Here is a 22,524-nt window from a genome sequence, read left to right as displayed (position 1 = left end):
GAATAACAATTAAAGTGTGAATAAGGACACTTTATCAACAACCCATGCCTAACGAGCCAGTAATCAGTCTGCCATACATGGGGGAAGTTAATGCATCAATTTAAAGTTACTGTTCTTTTCTCAATTTATCTTTCTTTAATGAGATAAGCAAATGTTGGGAATTTTAAAATCAAAATTAAATTTAGTTCCTAAGATGGTAGTATAAGATTAAATACATCTTAGAGAAGTCACAATGATTGGGTCATTTGAATGAAAGTGCAATCTACAAATAAGATCAAAAGGGGCGTTTAAACACTTTTTATATTTTAATCTTTATTCATGTTATTAGGTATATGTATAACATAGAATTATATGTATGCATATGTATTGTTTAACATCCATAACTTCATTCTCCAAAGCAAATTGAGAGTAATGTAAAAGAGTTCATTCCAATTCACTTTTCAATTTCAGTTACTTTATTTGGATTATAAGTCTTGTTGCCAAATTCATTTTGTTAAAGAAAAAAAAAAAAGATTTTTTCTGAAGCAGCTTTAAACTATTTCCTCCAACACAGAGCTCTAACCTTGGTCTAGTAATTCCATAATTCCATATGATTTCTTGCTATCACTCAGAGAAGCACATCGTCTCATAGGGAATCATGTCAGACACAGGAAGGGGACCTACTATGGTGTCCAGGACAACTGCTTTTGACCATCCTCCTGCCACTGCATCAGGAGCCGCATTGAGCCTTTCAGTTAGGTTCAAGGTGCAGAGTCTTCAATTGAAAAACCAAGAAGAGTGACTATATATTTAAGAACACTATCTAGATTAAAAAAGAGCTACTCTATTGGATGAATACATTCCTTAAGGCAAGATATTGTGAAGCTATGGAATGAAAGATATCTACTTTCCAATACTGATTCAACAAGAAGAAACATTTATAGATGTCTGGGGCATATTCTGACAGAAATGGACATAAACATTAACTATACTTGCTGAGGTTCCTCATCAGAGTTTTTTTCCGGGTGTTGAAATATTGTCAACTTTAGGCATCTTGGTACCAATGAGGACATAAAGCCCACAAGATGAGGAGGCTGCTGCTGCTGCTGCTGCTGCTGCTAAAGGTTTCTTTTTATATAAGTAAAAATACTGCTTCAACAGTTTTTGTTTTTGTTTTTTGTTTTTTTAGCAGAGATATGGCAAGGACATCAGAATTCACTGGCATTTTTCAGAGAGGAGAAATCAGCATTTGTGAAGAGTGCAGACTACCCTCCTTTAGCAATATTTTCTTTTAGTTACTGGAGAGATATTTACCCCAGATTATCTGCTCAGGCAGAAGACCTGGCTCTGTGGAAGATCCCTACCATCCCTGATGGCCACAGGTCCCAGCCATGAGAGCGGCAGGAAGTTCACACAGGCTTTCACCTTATCAAACCCCAAATGAATTAGAGAGTGGCTTTTCCTCCTACTCTCAGGTTCTTCTAAGATAGTTTTATTTTATATTTTTCTTGACGATGATAAATTTTGCTCTGATTACTTACCAAACTTCAGTAGAAACTTAGCAGAGTTCAGCAACAGATGGCAAAAAGGAGCATTTTAACATTTAGTTGGAAATAGTAATATTCAAAAGGAAACTACTTTCAAATGGAGCTCAAAATTTTAAAATCACACACACACACACACACACACACACACACGTATAGACACTTCACTAGCCTAATATGTCATCATCCAAAAATTTTTAAGGCTTTAAAAAATGGAATATTTTTTATTCTCCTTCCATCTCAGCACAAGTATTCAGGTGATTAGTGTGTCTTCTTTAGATATTCCAGTGATGTAGGCAAAGGTAGCAAAATAAACACAAAATTACCACAAAACTATATAAAGCAGACTGAAAGAAACCACAATGTGCACATGCCACAAATAGAAGTGAAATATAGAGTTTCCATTTTTCATTATGGCCTGAAACCATAACATCTACAACTGAAAGCTTAAAGGACTTTAAGGTTGTATGAGGGGGCATTATAACTGAGTATATAAATATCAAAATATATCATTTTCTAAAAATAGAATTATTTACTTCATCCAAAGACCTATGATTTAGAATTAATTTCTTATTAAGTCCCATATACTATATGAATTCAGCTTTCAAGGCTCAGTTCTCCCTACAAGGTTGTTGTAAGGCAGCTATGAGAAACTGGATCATCTTTGCTTCCTCCTTACATTTCATAGCTTTTATTTATCATTAAGTTTATAAAAGAAAATGAGATCAGTTCTCTATTGAGGAACCACACAACTTATTAACAACTTTAAATTTCCTAATATGCATGTAATATTGTGTGAATGTAGTCAAACTGCAGAGGGAACTACATTACGACTTGCCAAATATGTTGGCATTTGGACAGTCCAAAGTTTCTCATATGGTCAAGCAGGTTTGGACTTTATGATTATGCAAGATTTAATCAAATGCACAGGGTATCTATGCAAGGTGTAGGGGTTTTGTTATTTTCTGGGAAAGATGTTTTCACTTGTTTTAATATTGACTAGAGACGTTAGGAGTTTTTGATGTATGAATTTTATTTCAGGAAGAGCTGCTAGAAAACCAGTTCATTCTTACACAGAGGAAGTCCCTCTCCCTCCCCTTTTTCAGGCAAAAATTATATCTTGACAGCTCTAATATGCACTTTTCTTTTTTGTTTGTGTTTCTTTAAGATAAAAAATCTATCATAAAATCAAATATAATTCTGTGTTCTAAAAATTCTGTGAATTTTTATCATGAAATTAAATTATAGAATTGAAACTGAACAAAAGATGATATCTATTGTATTTCCGTTTTTAAGAGCAAAGGAGCAGTCAAGGTGATTTGTAAATTCTAAAGCATGTAAAATATAATGGCCTTATTTTCTCAAATAGTTGAGAAGACACATCATTTTTTAAAACACATAAATTCAGGTGTAAAAGGCAAAGATTTTTTCACAGTTTGAAAAATATGTTTGCATTATTCAACTTGGATTGAAGAGTGCTAAAACTAGATTTAGAAAGAGTCTTGAGCAAAGGATATGGTGAATGCATTGTGCAATTTTATTGTTATTTAAGGATTTACACTCTGCCTTTTTCTAAAAAAAAAATAAGGCAGTTTAAGTGGATACATCAAATTCAGCAAGATTTCAGGAATGAATAGTGAGAAAGAAATAGTGAATGCAAGGGTAATGCCATAAAATAGAACTAGGAATAAGTCTCGTGTATGTGTATGTGTGTGTGTGTGTAATATATATATTTAAAGAACCCATTAAATAATCAATATATTTGAAGGAGGGGGATCACAAAATTGGCTCTGAGCTTTTTAGTAGGGTCTACAAAGGAGAAACCACAAAATTAAAGCACACATGGACACACACAATTATAGACAACCTAACCCACATGCTGCAAAGGATTATAAATACACCTAATGTCAATGATTGCCTTAGAAACAGAAATGGAAATGATTGTGAAGAATACCCAGAAAGATGGAAATTCATAAGATAATGAAAATGTCTGACACAGGAATGAACCTTGAAAATATGTTTAAGAAGTAATTCATGGTATTGTTCCATGAAGATCAATGGAACAGAAAAGAAGAAACAGAGACAAACCCACATAAATATAGCTATCTCATACTTGACAAAGGTACCCAGAACATGTTAGAGAAAAAGATAACCTCTTTAACAAATGGTGCTGGGAAAATTAGAAATCTATATGTAGTAGAATGAAATTTAACCCCTATCTCTCACCCTGCACCAACTTATCTCAGAGTGGATCAAGGACTTATGTATTAAGCAGAGACCCTGCACCCACTAGAGGAAAATGTAGATCCAGCACTCTTAACACGTCTGTTAGCTTAGGAACCAACTTCCTCAACAAGACTCCTAAAGTTCAAGAAGTAAAATCAAGAATCATTACCTAACTAGAAAGGTTCTTCTCAGCAAAGGAAACAATCAAGAATATGAAGAGAGCCTACAGAATAGGAAAAAAATCTTTGCCACCAGTATCTCAGACAGGGCATTGATATCCAGGATGTACATAAAAAAACTCAAAAAACTTAACACCAAAAAAACATATAGTTCAATCAATAAATGGGCAAAGGAACTGAATTGGCACTTTAGAGAAAAAGAAATACCAATGGTCAATAAATACATGAAAAAAATGTTCAACATCCCTAGCAATTAGAGAAATAAAAATCAAAACTACTCTGTGATTTCATCTCACTCTAGTCAGAGTGGCAATTATCAAGCATACAAGTAACAATAAATGTTGGTGTGGATATGGGGAAAAAGTACACTCATATATTGTTGGTGGGATTGCAAATTAGCGCAACCACTCTGGAAAGCAGTATGGAGATTATTTAAAAAAAAAACAAACTAGGAATGGGACCACCATCTGACCCAGTTACACACTCCGAGGTATACAGCCCAAGGAGTTAAAATCAGCATTCTACAGTGACACAGCCATATTGGCATTTATAACAGCTCAATTCATAATAGCTTAGCTATGGAACCAACCTAGATGCCCTTCAACAGATGAACAGATAAAGGAATTGTGGTATATATACACAATGGAATATTATACAGTTTTAAAGAAGAATGACTTTATGACATTTGTTGGAAGATGGATGGATCTGGAGACTATAATGCTTAGTAAAATAAGCCAATTCCCCAAAACCAACGGTTGAATGTTCTCTCTGATATATAGATGGAACCCACAACAAGGTGGGGTGGTGGTTGGTGGGAATAGTTCAGTGGATTAGATCAAAGGAAAGTAAAGGGAAGGGAGCGGGGATAGAAATAGGAAAGACAGTGGATGACTAGGACAACATTTTCCTGTGTATATATATAAATACGCCACATTGATTCTCAACATCTTGTACATCCACAAGACTGAATTCTAACTAGAATATGATATATGCCATGCTTATACAATATATCAATATATCATGACAGTAGAGTCTACTGTCATGTATAACTGAAAAGAAAAAAATAAAAAGGAAGTAATTCCAAAAAGACCACAGATTGCATGATTCTATTTATATTAAATGTCCAGAATAGTAACAAATAAGGACACACGGAGACACTGATGATGGTATGGGGCTTCTTTCTGGGGTGAAGAATAGCTACTAAAATTATTGTGATGATGTTTGCACAACTCTGTGTATCAGTAAAAACTACTGAATGAAAATTAAATTTTGTACTCAAGTGAAGGTCCATGAATAATATCTCAACAAGGTATTAAAGTGTAACAATATCCTAACACTAGACTGGCAGTTATCAAACTTAAGTATGTGTCAGAGTTACCTGGAGAGCTCATTCAACCACTGAGCCCTGGATCCAAGTTCAGGAGTATCCAGGTCTGGGGGAGGCCCTGAGAATGAGTTTTTCCAATGAGCTCCTAGGGACACAATGGCTTCTGGGCCAGAGGCCAGTCTTTAAGAACTAATGTAACCGGTGGTATGATTGAGGAGAGGACTGTTTCTTTCCTAAAAGAAAACATCTGAGGACATCACACATATTCACAGTTTAACAAAAACTTCTCCACAGGAAGCCAAGATGACAAAGAAACAATGATAGCAAAACCCACACTTTCCACACAGCATCCATCAGTGAGAGCCACAGCCGCACTGACTGGGTGCCAATCCTTACTGAGTCAAGTACTGAATTAGATGCTTTTTCATTTAATTTTTATTTTTTTAGTTTTAGATGGACACAATACCTTCATTTATTTATTTATGTGGTGCTGAGAATTGGACCTAGTGCCTCACACATCCTTGGTGAGCAAAATACTGTGAGCCACACACCCAGCCCATCAATGGATTTCTTTTTTGCTCTCACAGCAACCTTATGAGGATGCTGGATGCCAAGATGAGCATGTCGATGAAAGTGTACCACAGTGATAGACTTCATCACACACTTCTGAGACCCAGTTACTGTATACACATATCTACAAGTATTTATAGTCACATAAATAATTATAGTTATATATATATATATATATATATATATATATATATATATATATATATATATACTTTCATTTTATAAATAAATAAATAACCTCAGGGCTTTTAGAATTTTCTTTATACTTTGTAGAAAGCAGGGACAATTTAACTCTAAAATCCTTCCTAACCATTGCCCTGTGTTTAATTCATATGCCATCCTGAGGCACCTGCTCTCTGCAGAGCTGACTTAATGATTAGATTTTATGAATACTCAGTGCATTGATCTCCCCAAAACATTGCCATGATACTTGAGAATATCACATGTGATTTGTTACAGCTAATAAACTACCAATTTTGCAAATAACATGCTTTATAAATAACATTCTTGATCACCATAATGATGTCATTCACACTCACATGAATTCTGATATGTTCACTGAGCGGAAAAGAATGGGGTGTAATTGTGCATGACACATTTTTTTTTATCTGTAGGGCTTTGGCATAATTTATCTTTTGGGCATAATTGTATTATGCTGGGCATCTGAACTTCTTTGTCATCTATGATCTTCTCATCAGGGTGACTTGCCATAGCTTGGTTGCTTTTCCGTAAACACTTGCTTCCAAGCACAGCTTTAATTAGACTCTGGTCTGCAAAGACTCCCGGCATTATGACCAAAATTCAGCTTAGAAGGAGGGATAAAGCACTTCTGTGACAGTGTTCATCAGAGCAAACTAAGCATCCTAATGGAAAGCAAACACTCTTAGAAAGTAACTAATGATATATTAATTTATTAGTCTGGCTTTATTTTCACGTGAGGACAAAGGTAACGTGAGGACATTAGTGTATCAATTCATGGACATCATTGCTTAGGACAAGGCTAAAATACATAATTGTTCAGGTGGTGCTTATGGAAAAAAAAAAAATCATTCCATTGTTAAATGGGGATGGAGACTCACATCCTTGGTTCTCCTGTCTCAGTCCACTAGGGGGCAAAATGACCCTCCAGGTCTTGGTGTATCTGCTCTGTCTATTTCATAGATTATTCAGGCCTGGGCTGCCTTCACCTCTAGCTTTCTTAATGAGAGTCAGCCCTTTCCAAAATGAGTCCGTGATGCACCTCACTTTTCAACTGCAAAGGCATCAATCATCTCCCTAATTGACCAGGGGTTTTATTTGTATCTCTGCTGGAAGTTTCCTTCCCTGGTCTAAAGTGGAGCTCTGTCCTCTCCCTGCTAAAAATCTTCCCATCTGTCACAGGCTCCTGTCAAAACACTGTGCATTTCTTGATCCAAACCCAAGGGAACTCCCGTCCTGTTCCGCTGTGCTTTCATTTTAAAAACAAAACAAATAAAAAAAAAATTTTTAACTGCCACTTCTGCAACCTTCTTCTAGGACTTGACTTAAACACCATAGGTCAGAGGTTTATAAATGCTCGATTCTTTTTCAACCTACAATTATATACAAAATCCTCATATCGGAAACAAAAACGAGACACTGGAATTAGAAATTAGAATGGACAAACAATGTTCAAACACATGTTCACTCTCACATTTCTGGGAAAATATAAATTTAAAAGGAATGTGAACTTCCACCCATCAGATTGGCCAGAACTCTTACTGGAATGGCAGCACATGAGCTTGGCTTATGAACTGCAAACTAGTAGAGCTATTTTGAAGAGCAATTTGGCAGCACCTAGCAAAATTGAAAATATAAATACATTACCACTTATTCTATTAATGGTTTATATTGAAGAAATTCTCATAATTGTATTCATGGATGTATATGTGAAGGTGTCTATTCCATTACTGTTTATAGTAGCGAAATATCAGATACAATCTAAAATTCAGTGTGTGAATGTACAAATTATTATCTATTTATCTGAGGGAATCTTACACAGTCATTAAATGGGAAATCCTAGATCTTACCTATACACATAATCTCAAAAACATCAGATAAAGAAAAGTTGTTCAATATGACACAGATTATGATACCTTTTATGTAAACAAAAATACTGGAAAAATGTGATGACGATTAACCACCATTCTTAGCCTGAACCACATGAATAATCTCAAGGCAGCATAGCATTTGGCAGAAACCTGGCCATTATTGGCTGCTTTTAGCCAGAAACAGGAGAAAAGAGGACAAACAGAAAAGTTTAGAATACTTGCAGTTTGACTGGAGAAAGGAATGTGTTTAAAAGTCTTAGAAAGAAAGGTACAGTTGCTAAAAACGTTTACCACATTAAAAAGAATGCAAGTACTTTGAACCAGGACAATGAGAAAGATTTCTGAAAGGCATCTCAGGAATAAGTAGAACCCCAAATATGAGAAGCTATGTGTAGAAGTGCAAACTCCTTTCAAAGACTTTCTTTTGAGATGCCCTGCTCCCATAAATGTTTCCCTGGGATTCATTTCCTGTTTTTAGCCATCAAGGCAACAGAGCTGCCATAGCTATGGTTCTAGTGGACCATAGTTCAGTTCCTGGTGTAGACATTGGGCTCATCTACATCAGAGGCCTGAGTGCATCACTGACTGGGTGATGCACGAAGCTAGAATTAGTGAAGTTGAAGCTGCAATGGAAATCCAAAGTAGTTAGATTCTGGGAATATGAATTTTCTGCTGAGGAAAACCGCAGGCAGTGGGTACAGCCAGCACAGGGGTGTGGCCATGTGAACCACACAATCCTACAGTGGTGGGCTGCCCAATCCCTTTGGAGCATATATCATGCCACTGTGTATACTGGATGCTGAATGCAGAGCTACAGGACTTAATGTTTAACCTGATAGATTTCATTCTAGCTTTGCTTCAATTCCTTCTTATTATTTCCATGTTCCTCCCTTTTTGGAATGGGACTGCTTATCCAGGGCCATTGTATATTGGAAGTATGCAATTTTCTTTTTGATTTTTATAGAGGTTCACAGTTTGGGTTTGTTTTAAGTCTCAGAGGAGACTGGCCTTGGACTTTTGAGTAACAATTGAGCTGCTAAGATTTGGGGAACTCTTGGAGATATGGCAAATGCATTTGCATTATGAAATGGCCATGAACCTTTGCAGGTTAGAGACAGGTTAGAGGAGTGTTAAAGGTTTTGTTGCCAGCCTGGGACACTATTGGGGTTGGCAGACCCTTTAGAAAATAGGGCCTAGTGAAAGGAAGTTAGGCATTGAGTGCATGCTCTTCAAAGGAATATTGGGACCCTGATACCTTCTGGTCTCTCTCTTTGCTTCCTGGCAATGCAGAGGTGAACATCTTTGCTCTACCATATTTCCTCCATGATATACTACACTGCTCCAGGTCCAAAGCAAAAAATGGAACCAACTGACAATGGACTGGAACCTCTGAAACCATGAGCTAATAAAAACCTTTCCTATTTTCATTAATTGTGTCAGTTATCTCGTTGCAGCAATGAAAAGCTAACTATATACAGCATGGTGCTCTGCCATAGTAGATACTTAAAAAAAATGCTTATTTTTGGCTATGAAAATAACTGATGTATTTGGTTAATGCTCAGTAACCAAGTTCACCTCTCAAGGTGGGGCTCCTGATACAATATTTATAGAAGATCCGAGTGCTGAGGAGCTTCTCTCTGAAAACAGATGAGCACGAACCCCTATTTCATGCTTAGCTGTTTCTAGAATCCTTTATTAGAAGGGTTCTAGCAAGATTTCTAAATCTTCTAACCTATAAGCCCTGGGAAATAGTTCAAGCCATTTTGGGGGAAAAAAAGCTGGGGATTTTTCTTGAAGACCAGGCAAAGTCCCTAATTTTAGGAAGATAGAGAAATATGGGATAGGAAATGAGAAGCAGGTTAGAGACTGGGAGATGTTGACATTCACTGGGTAAAGAGACTTTAAATAAGTGACCTCATTTAATAGAATACACACAGTGGGGAGAGTGTGTATTATTACTTGTTTACGAGCCTCAGGAAACTGAGGCCTGGGATGAACTTGTTCAAAGCAGTGAAGAGTAATTAAAGTTAAAATAAGGATTTTAGGTTTTGAATTTTAAATTTTGTTGGTGTGGCAGAAGTTGTTTGTTTATCTCAATTAAATTCACATATATGATTCAACTTATTTAAATTAATTTAAAAACAGATAGAGCCTTGGTTAATGGTTTTAAAAATTAAAAGAAGTGATTTTCTTGGGAAGGTGTGTGGAGATCTGGTGGCTGATGGCTCCGCAGTCCAGTGTCTCAAGTCACCAGTAAAAGAAAGCAAACACTGTATGCAGATTAACAAAAGAAAGAGACTTGGAAACCACTACTTTTTAAAACAAGGTAATATGATAATGTATTTTGTCACACAAAAATGATTTTTGGATTCCCTAAAATTAGCACATATATTTTTGTTCAGGAAGCTGAAAGTTCTTCAAAGGTCATTCTTTGATGTCTCCAGTAAAATAATTTCTCTTTTGGTGATTTATCTGCAAATATCTCATTAAAAGATACTTGCTCCAACATGATTTGCAAAGAAATGTATTCTTTTCCCTAATTTCAGCTAAGCTAAAGCATCTTAAGTGGGGTCAGGTTTTGCGTAATCATTAGCAAGGATGAAGGTGAGTCCATTTGGAATGATTCTCGTTATATCATACAGATAGGGTCTGAAGCAGGAAGCAAGCACGATGAGATTCTCAAGGGAGTAGGTAATAGCAACAGTGGGAAAACTGTCCCTTGTGCTATTCTCCACCAATACATCCCTTTGTATCAGTTGATAAATAGCTACAAACTTCAATTACTGTGTCTGCAGTGCTTATGACGCTCTTTATATTTGAAAGAAGAGAGAACTCTTATAAAACTCTTCTCAAACTAGTGCAATCAAGAAAAGTTAAGAAAAATAAGCTAAAAGTGGAAACAGGGCTAAGAATGAAAAAAAAGGTTTTTATTTCAGCCAAATGTGAACTACACTATTCAAAAAATAAACTCTGCAAGGGAATAAGCAATCATAAGCACAATGTTATTGGCATCAATTGGTTAAGTGTCACTTACTTATGAAGCAAAGCATTTCATAAATTATTATCCCCCAAATAAATTTCAGGTGCAACATGTTGCAAATATGACATGCAATGAGATAATAGAATTTAACAAGGCCGATGAGTCATTAGTCTCTTTCTTTTGAAGTAAATACTTACTAAAAAAGAATAATTAGAACCCTGTATCTTAAAGGTAATAAGTAGGCTGTGTACTGAAACTTATCCTGATCCATCTTGCTAATGGCAGATCAATTATCTTCATCTTAAGGAGTAATAAGGAAATGACAAGTTGACAGAGCAATGTAGCATTAGACAAATAAAATACAGACAACTAAGCAATATGATGTCGCATGTTACATTGTATCAAGGCAAATTCTAGAGCTCCTGTTAAAAGAAACACCCATGCAATGCCATTTTAAAAAATTTACTTTAGAGTGACAATTACATTTCCTAACACAATTAATTTCGGCTAAGGCATGATGATTTTTAATCCAGCCACACTTATTGTGTTTTTATAAGTCCAATTCTTATTTTCTATTTATCATATATAAGTATCAAAGTTGGTACTAAAATTTCTTTTTGAAAAAGCATTGCAGAAAGAAGCCTCTTAGCAATCAAAGGAGATGTCATAGCTAAAAACTGAGTGTTGATACTGCATTCAACTATTCTTTAAATAAAATAAAAAACCATAAAATGATCAAAAAAAAGTGCCTTGCCAATTATTTTTTTTTTCCCACCACTTTGTAACGTTTTGCTGTAATTAATCAAGAAAAACATTTGGCCATACACATACATTTTAAAACTCAAGGAAAGGATAGAAATGCCAGGTTTCCAGTGTTACAAAGGAATTAACATCGGTTGCTAATTTAAATTAAAATTGGCTTAAAGAAGGCCCACCCTTATCGTTCAGATTTTCAATGTCTCCCAAGATCTGCTGTGTTCAGAGATGGGGCTCTGGAAAGTGACTGGGTCATGAAGGCTCTGACTTCAAGGTGGATTAACCTATTCGTGACGGGATGTACTGTGGAGAGGCGAGAACTAGTTGTAGGAAGTAGGTCACTTCTGACTTCTAGCAGACAATGGTGGAAACCAGCTATTTCACTGTTTTTGGAACCTAACTGGGTTTCAAGTGGAGAGCCACGGTGGGGGTGGGGGGGACACCCACATGCATTATCAGAGAATTAGTGCTCCTGAAGGCAAACTGCCAACAGCCAACCTCACAGCTACCCTGAGACTAAAGTTCTAATAGTGCCACTCCTTAGACCAATGGACCAGCCAGAAAGTCAATATGGAGACTGTGGAAAGAAAAGAGCCACATAGGGCCTGGATAAGCTTCCACATATTCCTGGTGGGCCAGGATGACCTAACAGGGCTCAGCACAAATAAAAGGCAAGGCAGGCTTGAGAACTCTGGAACATCCAATGTACTTCCAACTCACCAGCAGAAATATCAGCAGAGGGTAGGAGCATTACTGCACTGAGCTGTTTGAATACAGCTTGTGACCAATCATTCACCAAGCTCCCCTGTAGAGGGGTGGCCCTGGGAAACAAGGCTCCAATATCAAAGTAAGAACTAAATCACACTCTCAGGACATAATCAAAAAGATAATTTTTTAAAAAAATGAGAAAGTTGCTATAAAATGTTTCTGAAAAGCAGAGGGCAGCAGAGTAAATTCCTATGTAGACATTTCTTAATTCATTCAATTATTGTTTATATTTATTTTGCTCTAGACCAGATACAGTTCTCAGTGTCTATATATAATGGAGAACATAATAGATAAGGTCGAAATTATAGAGTTTTTATCCTAGAGCTATAGAATTGGCTCTTTGAGGTCTTAGGATTAGGGGAGACCACTTTGGTTTTGCACAGCCTTGAATTTTTTTATAAGTAAAAGTTTTAAATGTGACTTCTGTTTTAACTAACAGGTTTGCAGTAGTTAAATATATTATCAAATTATTTCAAGTGATACTATTTCATTTTATTTGATACAAAGAAAGTAACCCTGATCTATGACTAGGAGACCTGTGTTCCAGTGCTGGCTCAAATATTTTGGGCCTGAGTAGTCTCTGCCCAAACACTCTAGAACTCAGTTTCATTATTTATAAGACAAAACATCTAAGGTGACTCCTTGAGCTCAAATTCCATGAGCATAAAATAACACACATTAACATAAAAAAGTATTTATACAAAACCTGCCCAGGCTTAATGAATGCAATCCTTCCATAATTTGCACAGCATTTGCAAACACAAGCATATTTTAAAGTGCTATTTAAAGAGCTGTTTTTCTTAGACAAGTAAAAGAAACATTGCATTTGAAACCTTATTTACAAGTGTTGCCAGAACACTCTATTATATGGTACTGGAGTTAAATCTATATCATAATGTATTCACAAGTATAAAACTACAAAGTTTCTAATTACCCAGATTGTATTGCCTTGGATGATGAGAATGTTAACATTATGAACTTCGATATTTATTTTTATTAATAAATATTAATTTACTGGGTCAAACATTGTTCTCATCACTTTTCAGAGAGCAGTTCATGTTATCACAATTATTTTACAGATTAGGAAACTGAGATACTAAGAGGCCAATTCAGTTGCTAAGGCACTAAGTGGTGATGTGTTCTTCACTGGTTAGTAAGTAGCCAATAGCCTGTATTCAAACTCAGGTCAGCTAGCTCCAAGTCTCAGACAACAACCTTCCTCATAGGTTAATAATCTCTGGCAACATAACAACCTTATGTTGCCAGAGATTATTAACCTATGAGTATGTATTTTAAGTGAGAATACCCAAAGAGAGAAATGTAGACAGTTATTAACAAACATTTTCTATTTTCTTGAAATACACACACACATACACACACACACAGATTCTCACACTCTAGGTAACCCTTAAATATACAAGACTGAAAGGTCAATTTGTCAGCTTTGAAATTTAGCAAAAAAAAAAAAAAAAAAAGAAGAAAAAGAAAAAAAAATATTACCAGAGTAGTGGGGATATGGAAGTTAAGAGTGTTTGTCATTTTAAATTAAATTTCTAGCACCTTACCTTTTCTTAACAATTCAAAAACATACCTCCGAAAATGTTATGTCATGATCAAATGTGTTGTATAAATAAAGTCGATTCTGAACAGCGGTACACAATACCAAAATATTTAATTTTATAGTTTTATGTGCATGCTAGATATGTCCTTTATCTTCCTGACTGAAGGATAACCTTTCTAATGTAAGGATCTTTCCTTCTCTTCTCTCTAGCTTAAGTCAGCAGGAAACGATTTCTCCCTCCAAATAATTTGTTAGTCAAATCCCTTTAGTGCCATGGTGTCCCGGGCCTACCGAATCACCTGCGCTTCATCTCCCTGCCAAGAACCTTTGTTCCGTTCACGGTAACATTTGTATTCTTCCCTTGTACTGAGGATTTAATACTAGGATATAGAATTTTCCCTGTTAGTGCTGAGAGATTATTTTTGAAGGAGTTTTTTTTAATTCTAGCATGTTTTATATGGCTGAGATGTTCATGTCAGGCCTCTCAAACATCATTATACATTTATCAGAAAGTTATGCTGGAACTCCACACAACAATGAAAATGCCAGGAGACATGCCATGCTGCAAACTCGAGGACTTGAGGACTCTCTCATTAGTGGGAAAACACACAGGCAGAGAAGAGCACAGGCACGCATCTGTGTCCCTGCTGCAAGGCACAGCAGTCAGAGGGCAGGGGAGAGGCTGAGAGCATGCAGATAAGAAGCCTCCTGTCCAGCGCCACAGGACACTCCTCTCCGGGAGCGCGGGCCTGCCCCATGTCTTCTAAAGAGCTTCTGAGCTGGTCGTTGTGGCAGGGACGATTTCACTTAACTTTTAAATTACCGTTGTGTCCCCGATGATAGACATTGTGAATGAGGTACTTTTGCCTTCGAGTTATGGCTCAGAGTTTAGATTTAATTACTGTGGAAATGAATCAAGACACATGACTCAGGGCATAGCATTTTAAATGCTGGCTGACTAACAATATTAATTCTGTGCTTTAAAGCATCAGTGTCATTCCATCTTTAGGATGAGTGATGTGAAAACCACTCCAGATCTTTAAGAAGGGTACTGACTCAGAGGCCTCGCAGGCATTGGGAAGATGTCCTACTAGTCTCAATTTGGGAAGTTTTGTTTATTTTTTAATTGAGTTAGTTTTATTTTGTGCATATTCATGGCCACATAGACATCAAGAAAATGGGCCCCTCAAAGTGTTATGTATCAAATGTTCAAAACCCTTTATATTGAGCCAATGAACTAATGAAGCAGTCCCCATGCATATGTCGGAATGCAGGCATGGCCACATTTCTTTTTATTGCTTGAAATGAGTAAGAGGAATACTTAAAATTGTCTCATGCCATGAGCTAAAAACCATGGGAATATAGGGGAGTTACTTAACATCGTTCTCTAATGAGATAAATGTTTTAAAAATAAAAAACTCAACAAACAAACAAAAAAAAAACTTCAAATGACCTTAAAATTAAAAAAGACCTTAGAACATGGGGATACCTTCTCATGCAGTCCAGAGCACGGATGAAGAAGTCCTTGTGCAGCTGGTGCTCATCCCTCAAGATGGAGCACTGCTCCAGCGTCACTGACATTGACGTCCTGTCTTTGGCACTCTTGCAGCAGGTGAAACGAATACCATTTAGCTTGCGACAGATCTGTGGCACATGTGAAAAGAGTTTATTTATGTGTGCGTTATCTTAGCATTGGCCTCCTCTAAACACTGCCAGCCTGGGCACACCAACTACCAGTGACTTTGGGTTTAGACTGATAAGTGAGATGGGTGCAGTGTGCCTTATGAAAGGTAAAATGATTGCTTTTCATTCCAAAAGCCAGTGGAGCAGATTTAACTTATTTGCTCTTTGCAGGTGACGTATAGAGTTGTTAAAACCAAATGAGATCTAACAGATGCAACAAAGTAGGTGATGGTACCCAACACGGAACCTGACCCGCAGTAGATCATGAAGATAATCCCAGCCCAGCTGCAACCACCTCAGTGAAAATGGAGAACAATTTACTCCATGGATCTGACAGTTGATCAGAGTCTTCACACATTTAAGAAACCTTCTCTACACTGGTTTTATGCCATGATGTTCTAAAAATCTTCATGGCATGAGATGATAGAACCAATTTAGAAACATTAAGAATATCAAAAGTGACTTCCATTTGGTGCACATCTGCTGTGTACCTGTGTAACATTATGACATTTCACAGACTTGCTTTTTTAATAAACTTCACATGAAGGTATAGCTGTTCTTATCTTCAGATGAAGAAAATGAGATTTAGGCAGATAAATAATTTGGCCACAAGAGAGCTGATCTGAGATGCAAATATAGTTTTTCTGAATCCAAGGATCAGGTCTTTAACTTCTGTTATATTCTGATCCCCTCTGTAATTCTTTGTTGTTGATGTTGTTGTTATTCTAACTAATGTCAGAGAAGAATCTCTAAGCAGCACATTACCTTACCATTAATAGGTAAATTACTCCATTCCTTTCCTTCTCTCCCATAATGGGCTTTAGATATGAGATACCAATCATTAACCACAGCATCAACAATGCTAATCAATGTCCCTTTAAATTTAATTCAATGTGGTATAATAAAGGCCTACTTCATTCTCTGTTGTCGGGGGTCCTGAAAAGTTGCCTGCTTTGAGAAGAAAATAATACCATTTATACTGAGGGCTTTTACCATCATTTAATTGTCATTGTGATACTTAAACTAGGATTTATAGATCCTATTAATTTAGACCTTCACTACTTTCTATTTCCAATAAAAGAGACTTGAGATGTATGGGAGCTTGATTTCACCATATAATCTTTTTTCACTTAGAAAATTTTAATCCTTTCAAATAAATGGTAGTTCATGCTTTTAAAAGCTAAGTATATTCACAGTAATAAAATAGACCTTCGTGGCTACTTTTGAGATATGATTTTTAAAGAGAACTAATATTCTTTATATACCTATCCTAGTTAGGATATTTAGTGTTCTAAATTCAGAGTAAAGTGGAAATAGCAGCAAGCTCATCAGAGTAGAAAAGAGGAGTCTGGATTTCTGGATTTCTACAACCCTTGAACTATATAAGTTTAATTTAGTCCACTTGATGAGTATTTGACTTCATTCAATTCTCATTTTTATTATTTAAATTAAAACAAAATTGAATAGTTTGAGATTTTTCAATTAGAATATAAAATAGTAATACAAGGACTGTTTCTTAAAACAAATTTAAAGAAGAGAAGAAAGAGAGAAATAAAAGTTTCTTGAAAAATATCAGACGATATTCCTATATTTCTTTGTTTTATTTACAAATAGATATTGGAACTGGGGCTTCCACCCGCAGAAATGCTACTAACCAGACATTCAGTTGTACTTTGTACAGAAGCCATATTTGACTAGCATATACATTTAAGAAAAATAACCTTAGAATCATGTGGAATCTATAGGAAAATGTTTTATATATTCAAGTGCAAAAACTGAATATAATGAGAGAAAATATGCATTCACACTTACACGTGTAGCCTTAATTTATCTATTTACATAACTTCCCAATATATGTATAATGTCTTACTTATGTTCTTCAGTAGCCAGAGGGCCTTGGCAGATGATGAGACTACCTTAATGCTATCACGTTACTAGTAAAATAGGAACAATGACTCTTGACCTACCATTGTGAAATTTTTGGAAGAATTAACAGCTATGGTAGTGTGGATAAGTGCAGCCACACGGGGGAAGCTGTTACAGTCAGCCTTCCTATAATGCAGCATGGTGCTAACTGGGAGCAGTTTAAATGAGCTTCCTGAAAGCTGGATTTCATACTGTCACCTTCAATGTCTTGCCTGGGACTCTTAAGATGGCATGCAGCAAACTAGCAGCTTCCTCTCTCTTGCTCTTGGTAAATTATTTTATGTAATCTCATGGTAAATTATCTATTCCTTTTTTTCCAAAAGGGAGTGAGTCATATTAGATCATAGTTGAAGCACTTGAAGTGAGGAAAAGACTTTGTAAATGCTAATGATGGAGAATAGAGTGTGCCAGAAGCTCGGTTAGGCTGGACTCCAGGTTATAAGAGCAACACTGCAGCATCCACACGCATGGCGGCCCCCATGGGCATCCCCAGTGCATCTTGCCTGATAGAAGGATCATTTCCTAAACACAAGAACTTTAGGTCTCAAGTTTTAACAAAATTCATAAATCTCATATGAATTATGCCTCAAAATTGCCCAGAGAAAAGTTTTTTAAAAGTGGACACAATCCCTTCTCTAACTGTTGTAGGAATCTGAAGTGAGAAAATAGGCTCTTCTACCCAAAGGGAACCATTAAGTGAAAAAGAACCATACAGAATATAGTTCATTACCCCAAGAGCAATCAATCCATAATAAATTCAATGCCAATATCTAAATTAACAAACACATTTACAAGCTCATTAACTGAGCAATATGTCCAGGAGCCCTACTAAAGCTGTGAGTCAGAGATCTGATAACCACATTCTGTTGAAACCATATGTCTCTAGAGTTCCAGTTTAAAAAGCTTCGTGGATTTGGATAATCAACATTGCAACCTGTAACACCAACAAAATCACAAGTGCTTCATTTTAATCTCTCGGGTTGATAACAATAACTAATGAATAAGATTTTCTCTTGGTGAATGCACTTTCTTTCTACTTATGTTCTAGTCTATTGAAAGAACTAGCAACAGGAGTGACAATGCTTTATCCCCTGGACGGGGACACATAACAGCTGGTAACTAAAAGTGCAGAGGTTGGACCCGGCACAGTGTATGCCTCCTCATGTCTGCTGGCTCTGATGTGTCAGGGAGTAGGACCTGACAAGACAGCGCTTACCGTTGCAGCCAGCCACACGATTTCAACATTCTTCCTTTTTTTGGCTTGGATATTTTGGTGAAGGTTTTCTAGTAATCCTTTTAAATCAGTTTGTTCTTGAAAATGTGAAATGTCTGACGAGGGGAAAAAAAAAGGAAAGAGAAAAAAATGCAATAGTATTAGTATTATGCTACACAGAGAGTTTATTCAACCTATTTGCAGATGCAACATTCCAAACAATAAATGCCCTTTGGAGCTGAGAGTATCTGAGGATAATCATGCTTACTAATCCCTCCAGGTTTATTCTTCCTTGGAAATATGCTTTAGTTTTCATTTCCCTATTTTGTGTAACTATGGTGATGCCAACTGGTTAGAAAATATATTTTATCAACAAGGAAAACAGGTTTGAAGATATTTTGAAGATGAAGATGATGGTCACTGTACCACTTTAACCAAGGAATAAGAGAAATGTCATGGGATATAATCTCCTGGGTTTTGTTAGTTTGTTTTGTCACTGAGTAGCTAGTCCAAATCAAGAGAATGCATTAAACTGAAACATTTCTGGGGTGAGAGAAATCTAAAAGTTCAATTTAAAAAGCATTAAGTCAATTCCCATACAGCAAGACTCCTCCGTTTTGGCATTCTGACATCTTGAATCAGGTAAAATTTTATTGGATGTGGGTGGATATTTTCCATTGTAAGAGGTTTAGCAGCATCCCTGAGCTCTCTTTCAAATGTAAGAAGCACCCTTTCCATTAGGATAATAAAAGTTTGACCTGGACATTGCCAAATTTCCTTGATGGAAAAATCCATCCCGGTTGAAAACCACCACTGTAGGTGTGGTAGGGAAAGAAGAACAGCAGGAGGTGATTGCTCTTGGGGTAATGATATGAGGTAATTGCACAGGGAGTGGGAAGTAAGGGTTACTCAGATCTCTACAGATAACTAAAGTGTTTAGTGATAAATAAAACATAGGTTACATTCAGTCCTAAGGCAATGAGCAATCACAACACAATTTTCCTGGAGACTTGATGACACTGAATTCAAGGTCAGAATATAGTGATGGAAACAAAGTTTTCTGAAAGAGTGTTGGGTTAATACTGCATGGTATGAAGATGTACTAGTGAATGCATGAAACGAAGTACCAAGAATTCTCAAAAACTCTGACTGGGGCTGCAAAAAGGGAAGATAAGCAATAACTATGGACTCTAACTAATTTACCTAGTTATATCAGACAAATAGATTATATAATCCTGATTCATATAAAAACACAAATTTGCTTTAATAATGTTGAGACTTTATATTTTTCAAAACCAGGTGTTTCATTAGCAAAACAACATAGTTTACTATGTTAAATAGTTTACTCCAGAGAACAGAGGATGTATCCCAATGAGCTAGTCCAGCAATATCTACCTAACAAGGTTAGAAATAGTTGGTAAAGTGGAAATGCACGTTAAAAATTACCATGTATGATCTTGGATTTCATGTCCACAAAATAAGGGTGAAATTCAGATAATTCAGCCTGTATTAGGGAGGTGAGATTTAAAATATTCAAATATAATACATACATAATTCTACTGTATTAGTTCCTATAAAATCAAATCCTGACTATGTAACTACAGACGATTCTCATGGGAGAGAGAGAGGGTTTAACTAAAAATATTGCATCACTAGGCAGAAGACTTTCTGATATATAGGAATTTTAACAAAATACAACCCAAAGGAAAATGAAGGAAAGTTTTGAAGAGAGTTATAAAAGCAGGCCATGTGTTTTAGTCAGGTTTTTCACTCTGGGGACCAAAAGATTTGACAGAACAATTTTAGAAGGGGAAAGGTTTATGTGGTGCTCACAGTTTCAGAGAGCTGCATCCATAGACAGTCAGCTTTAATGCTCTGGGGCCAAAGTATGGCAGAACATCATGGCAGAAGAAGGTGGCTCAGGACATAGGTCACCAGGAAGGGGGGCGGAGAGAGAGAGAGAGAGAGAGAGAGAGAGAGAGAGAGAGAGAGAGAGAGAAACTCCCTTCACCAATGACAAAATATAAACTCTAATTGCACACTTTCATGGACCCATCTCCTCTAGCCACACTCTACTTGCCTACAATTACCACCTAGTTAATCCCCTTCAAAGGATCAGCACACTGATTAGATTAAGGCTTTCACAATCGGATCATTTCACCTCTAAACTTATTGCATTGTCTCACACATGAGTTTTTGGGGACACCTCCTATATAAGCCATTACACCAGGATTCTTCAGCTAATCAAAGGTAAGGACAATAGCAGTGCTTTTAAATTTATACTCTTGGCATGTGAGGAATAAGAAGTCAGATCCCATATAAATTTTTTTTTTAACTATTGATAAACAGCAACCAAAACAAACCTAGGGTGATCCATAAATTAAAATTATTAGCAGCCATTAAAAATTGTGTACAGGTATATCACTGGCATACAAACTGTCCTTGACATGGTTGAAAGGAGAAACTGGTCAGATTACTGAATGAATTTATTCAGGTCACATCGCATGTGTATGCAAGTGTGCGGGTGCTGTGTGGGTAATATAGCAGAGAGACTTTGGTCTACATATTAGCAGGAATCATCTTCAGGTTGTTGGAGGTAGTGTCCAAATTTCCTCCATCTAACAAGGTAGGACAGATATTTCAGAAAATACTGAGTGCAGGAAAATGTATCATGGCTATGATACAAACCAGTAAGGATATGTGGTGCAAGGCAAAGGCCAGATAATTTCTTGAGTACTTGGGTATGAAAGGGCTTCTAGCAAAGGTAATGCTTTTGGGCTCTGGGAGCATTTGAGGCCAAGGGGAAAACATCAGCAAATGTACGGAGACATGAGTCAGAATTGTAGGTACTGGGAAACTGCAGTTCACAATATCCTTGGAATGGCTGTCCTGGGACAGGATGCACAAAAAGCCTGTTCTGCTATGCTGGGGAATCTGAGGTTCAAACTAGAAAATGGGAGCAACCGATAAGTTTTAAATAGTGACTTAACCATATCTGGGAGGCCCCTAAGATGTTTTCTGAAGTCAGCTCCCATAAATGGCTTTCAAGTGTTTTTTTTTTTTTTTTTTTTTTTAAATACAAAATAAGACACCTAATTTAATGCAAGATGAATAAGTTCTGGTATTCTCATGTAATACAACCTGATTATAATTAATAATACTTTATTGTATATTTGAAATTTTTAAGAGAGTAGATCATAAATATTTATACATAAAATAAAAGGGATATGTATTTGGAAAGATATATTAAACAGTTTGAGTAATGTGATTAGTTTAACTGCTTCCATTTCATTTTCAGCCCAACAGTACGGGAGGTCCTTAGGTCACTGGGGGTATGCCCTCAAGGGGCTGGTGGGACCCTGACCTCTTTCTCTTCCTGGAATGCTGTCAGTGTTTTTACCACCATGCACTCCTGCCGGGAAAGTACCACCTTCTCACAGGCCCAAAGCAATGGGGCCCAGTCATCATGCAAAACACAAAGAGACAAAAAAATGACCTTTATAAGTGAATTTGCTCAGATGTTTTGCTATATTTAATACTGTATATTTAAGTGACTTTTTTCCCCACAAAGTTCATAGTCAAAGGAAGAGTCAAGCCTAATCTACCCGCTCTGATGCCAGTAATTTTCTTCCAAATCTCAACTGGTGTTTTCAAGATTAGAGGTGCTAAAAACAGATCTAGTATTAAGACAATAGGGAAGTTTCTTCATCAAAACCACTTAATTTCATTGTTCACATGGAATT

General features: G+C 36.5%; 1 protein-coding gene across 3 annotated transcripts in view; it reads right to left on the bottom strand.

Moving 5' to 3' along the window:
- Positions 1 to 22,524, bottom strand: part of Inpp4b (inositol polyphosphate-4-phosphatase type II B) — a 324,225-nt gene that overhangs the window by 35,873 nt on the left and 265,828 nt on the right. For all 3 annotated transcript variants that reach the window (XM_076863878.2, XM_076863880.2, XM_076863879.2), the window contains 2 exons: positions 18,785 to 18,897; positions 15,449 to 15,603 (listed from right to left, as the gene is read on the bottom strand). In XM_076863878.2, coding sequence (XP_076719993.1) covers positions 15,449 to 15,603; positions 18,785 to 18,897 — 268 coding nt within the window. The remainder of the gene's footprint in view (positions 1 to 15,448; positions 15,604 to 18,784; positions 18,898 to 22,524) is intronic.

The sequence above is a fragment of the Callospermophilus lateralis genome, chromosome 8 (genome assembly GCF_048772815.1).
Source record: "Callospermophilus lateralis isolate mCalLat2 chromosome 8, mCalLat2.hap1, whole genome shotgun sequence".
NCBI lineage: Eukaryota > Metazoa > Chordata > Mammalia > Rodentia > Sciuridae > Callospermophilus > Callospermophilus lateralis.
Note: the sequence above shows the minus strand (reverse complement) of the source record. Positions and strands in the feature narration are given on the sequence as shown.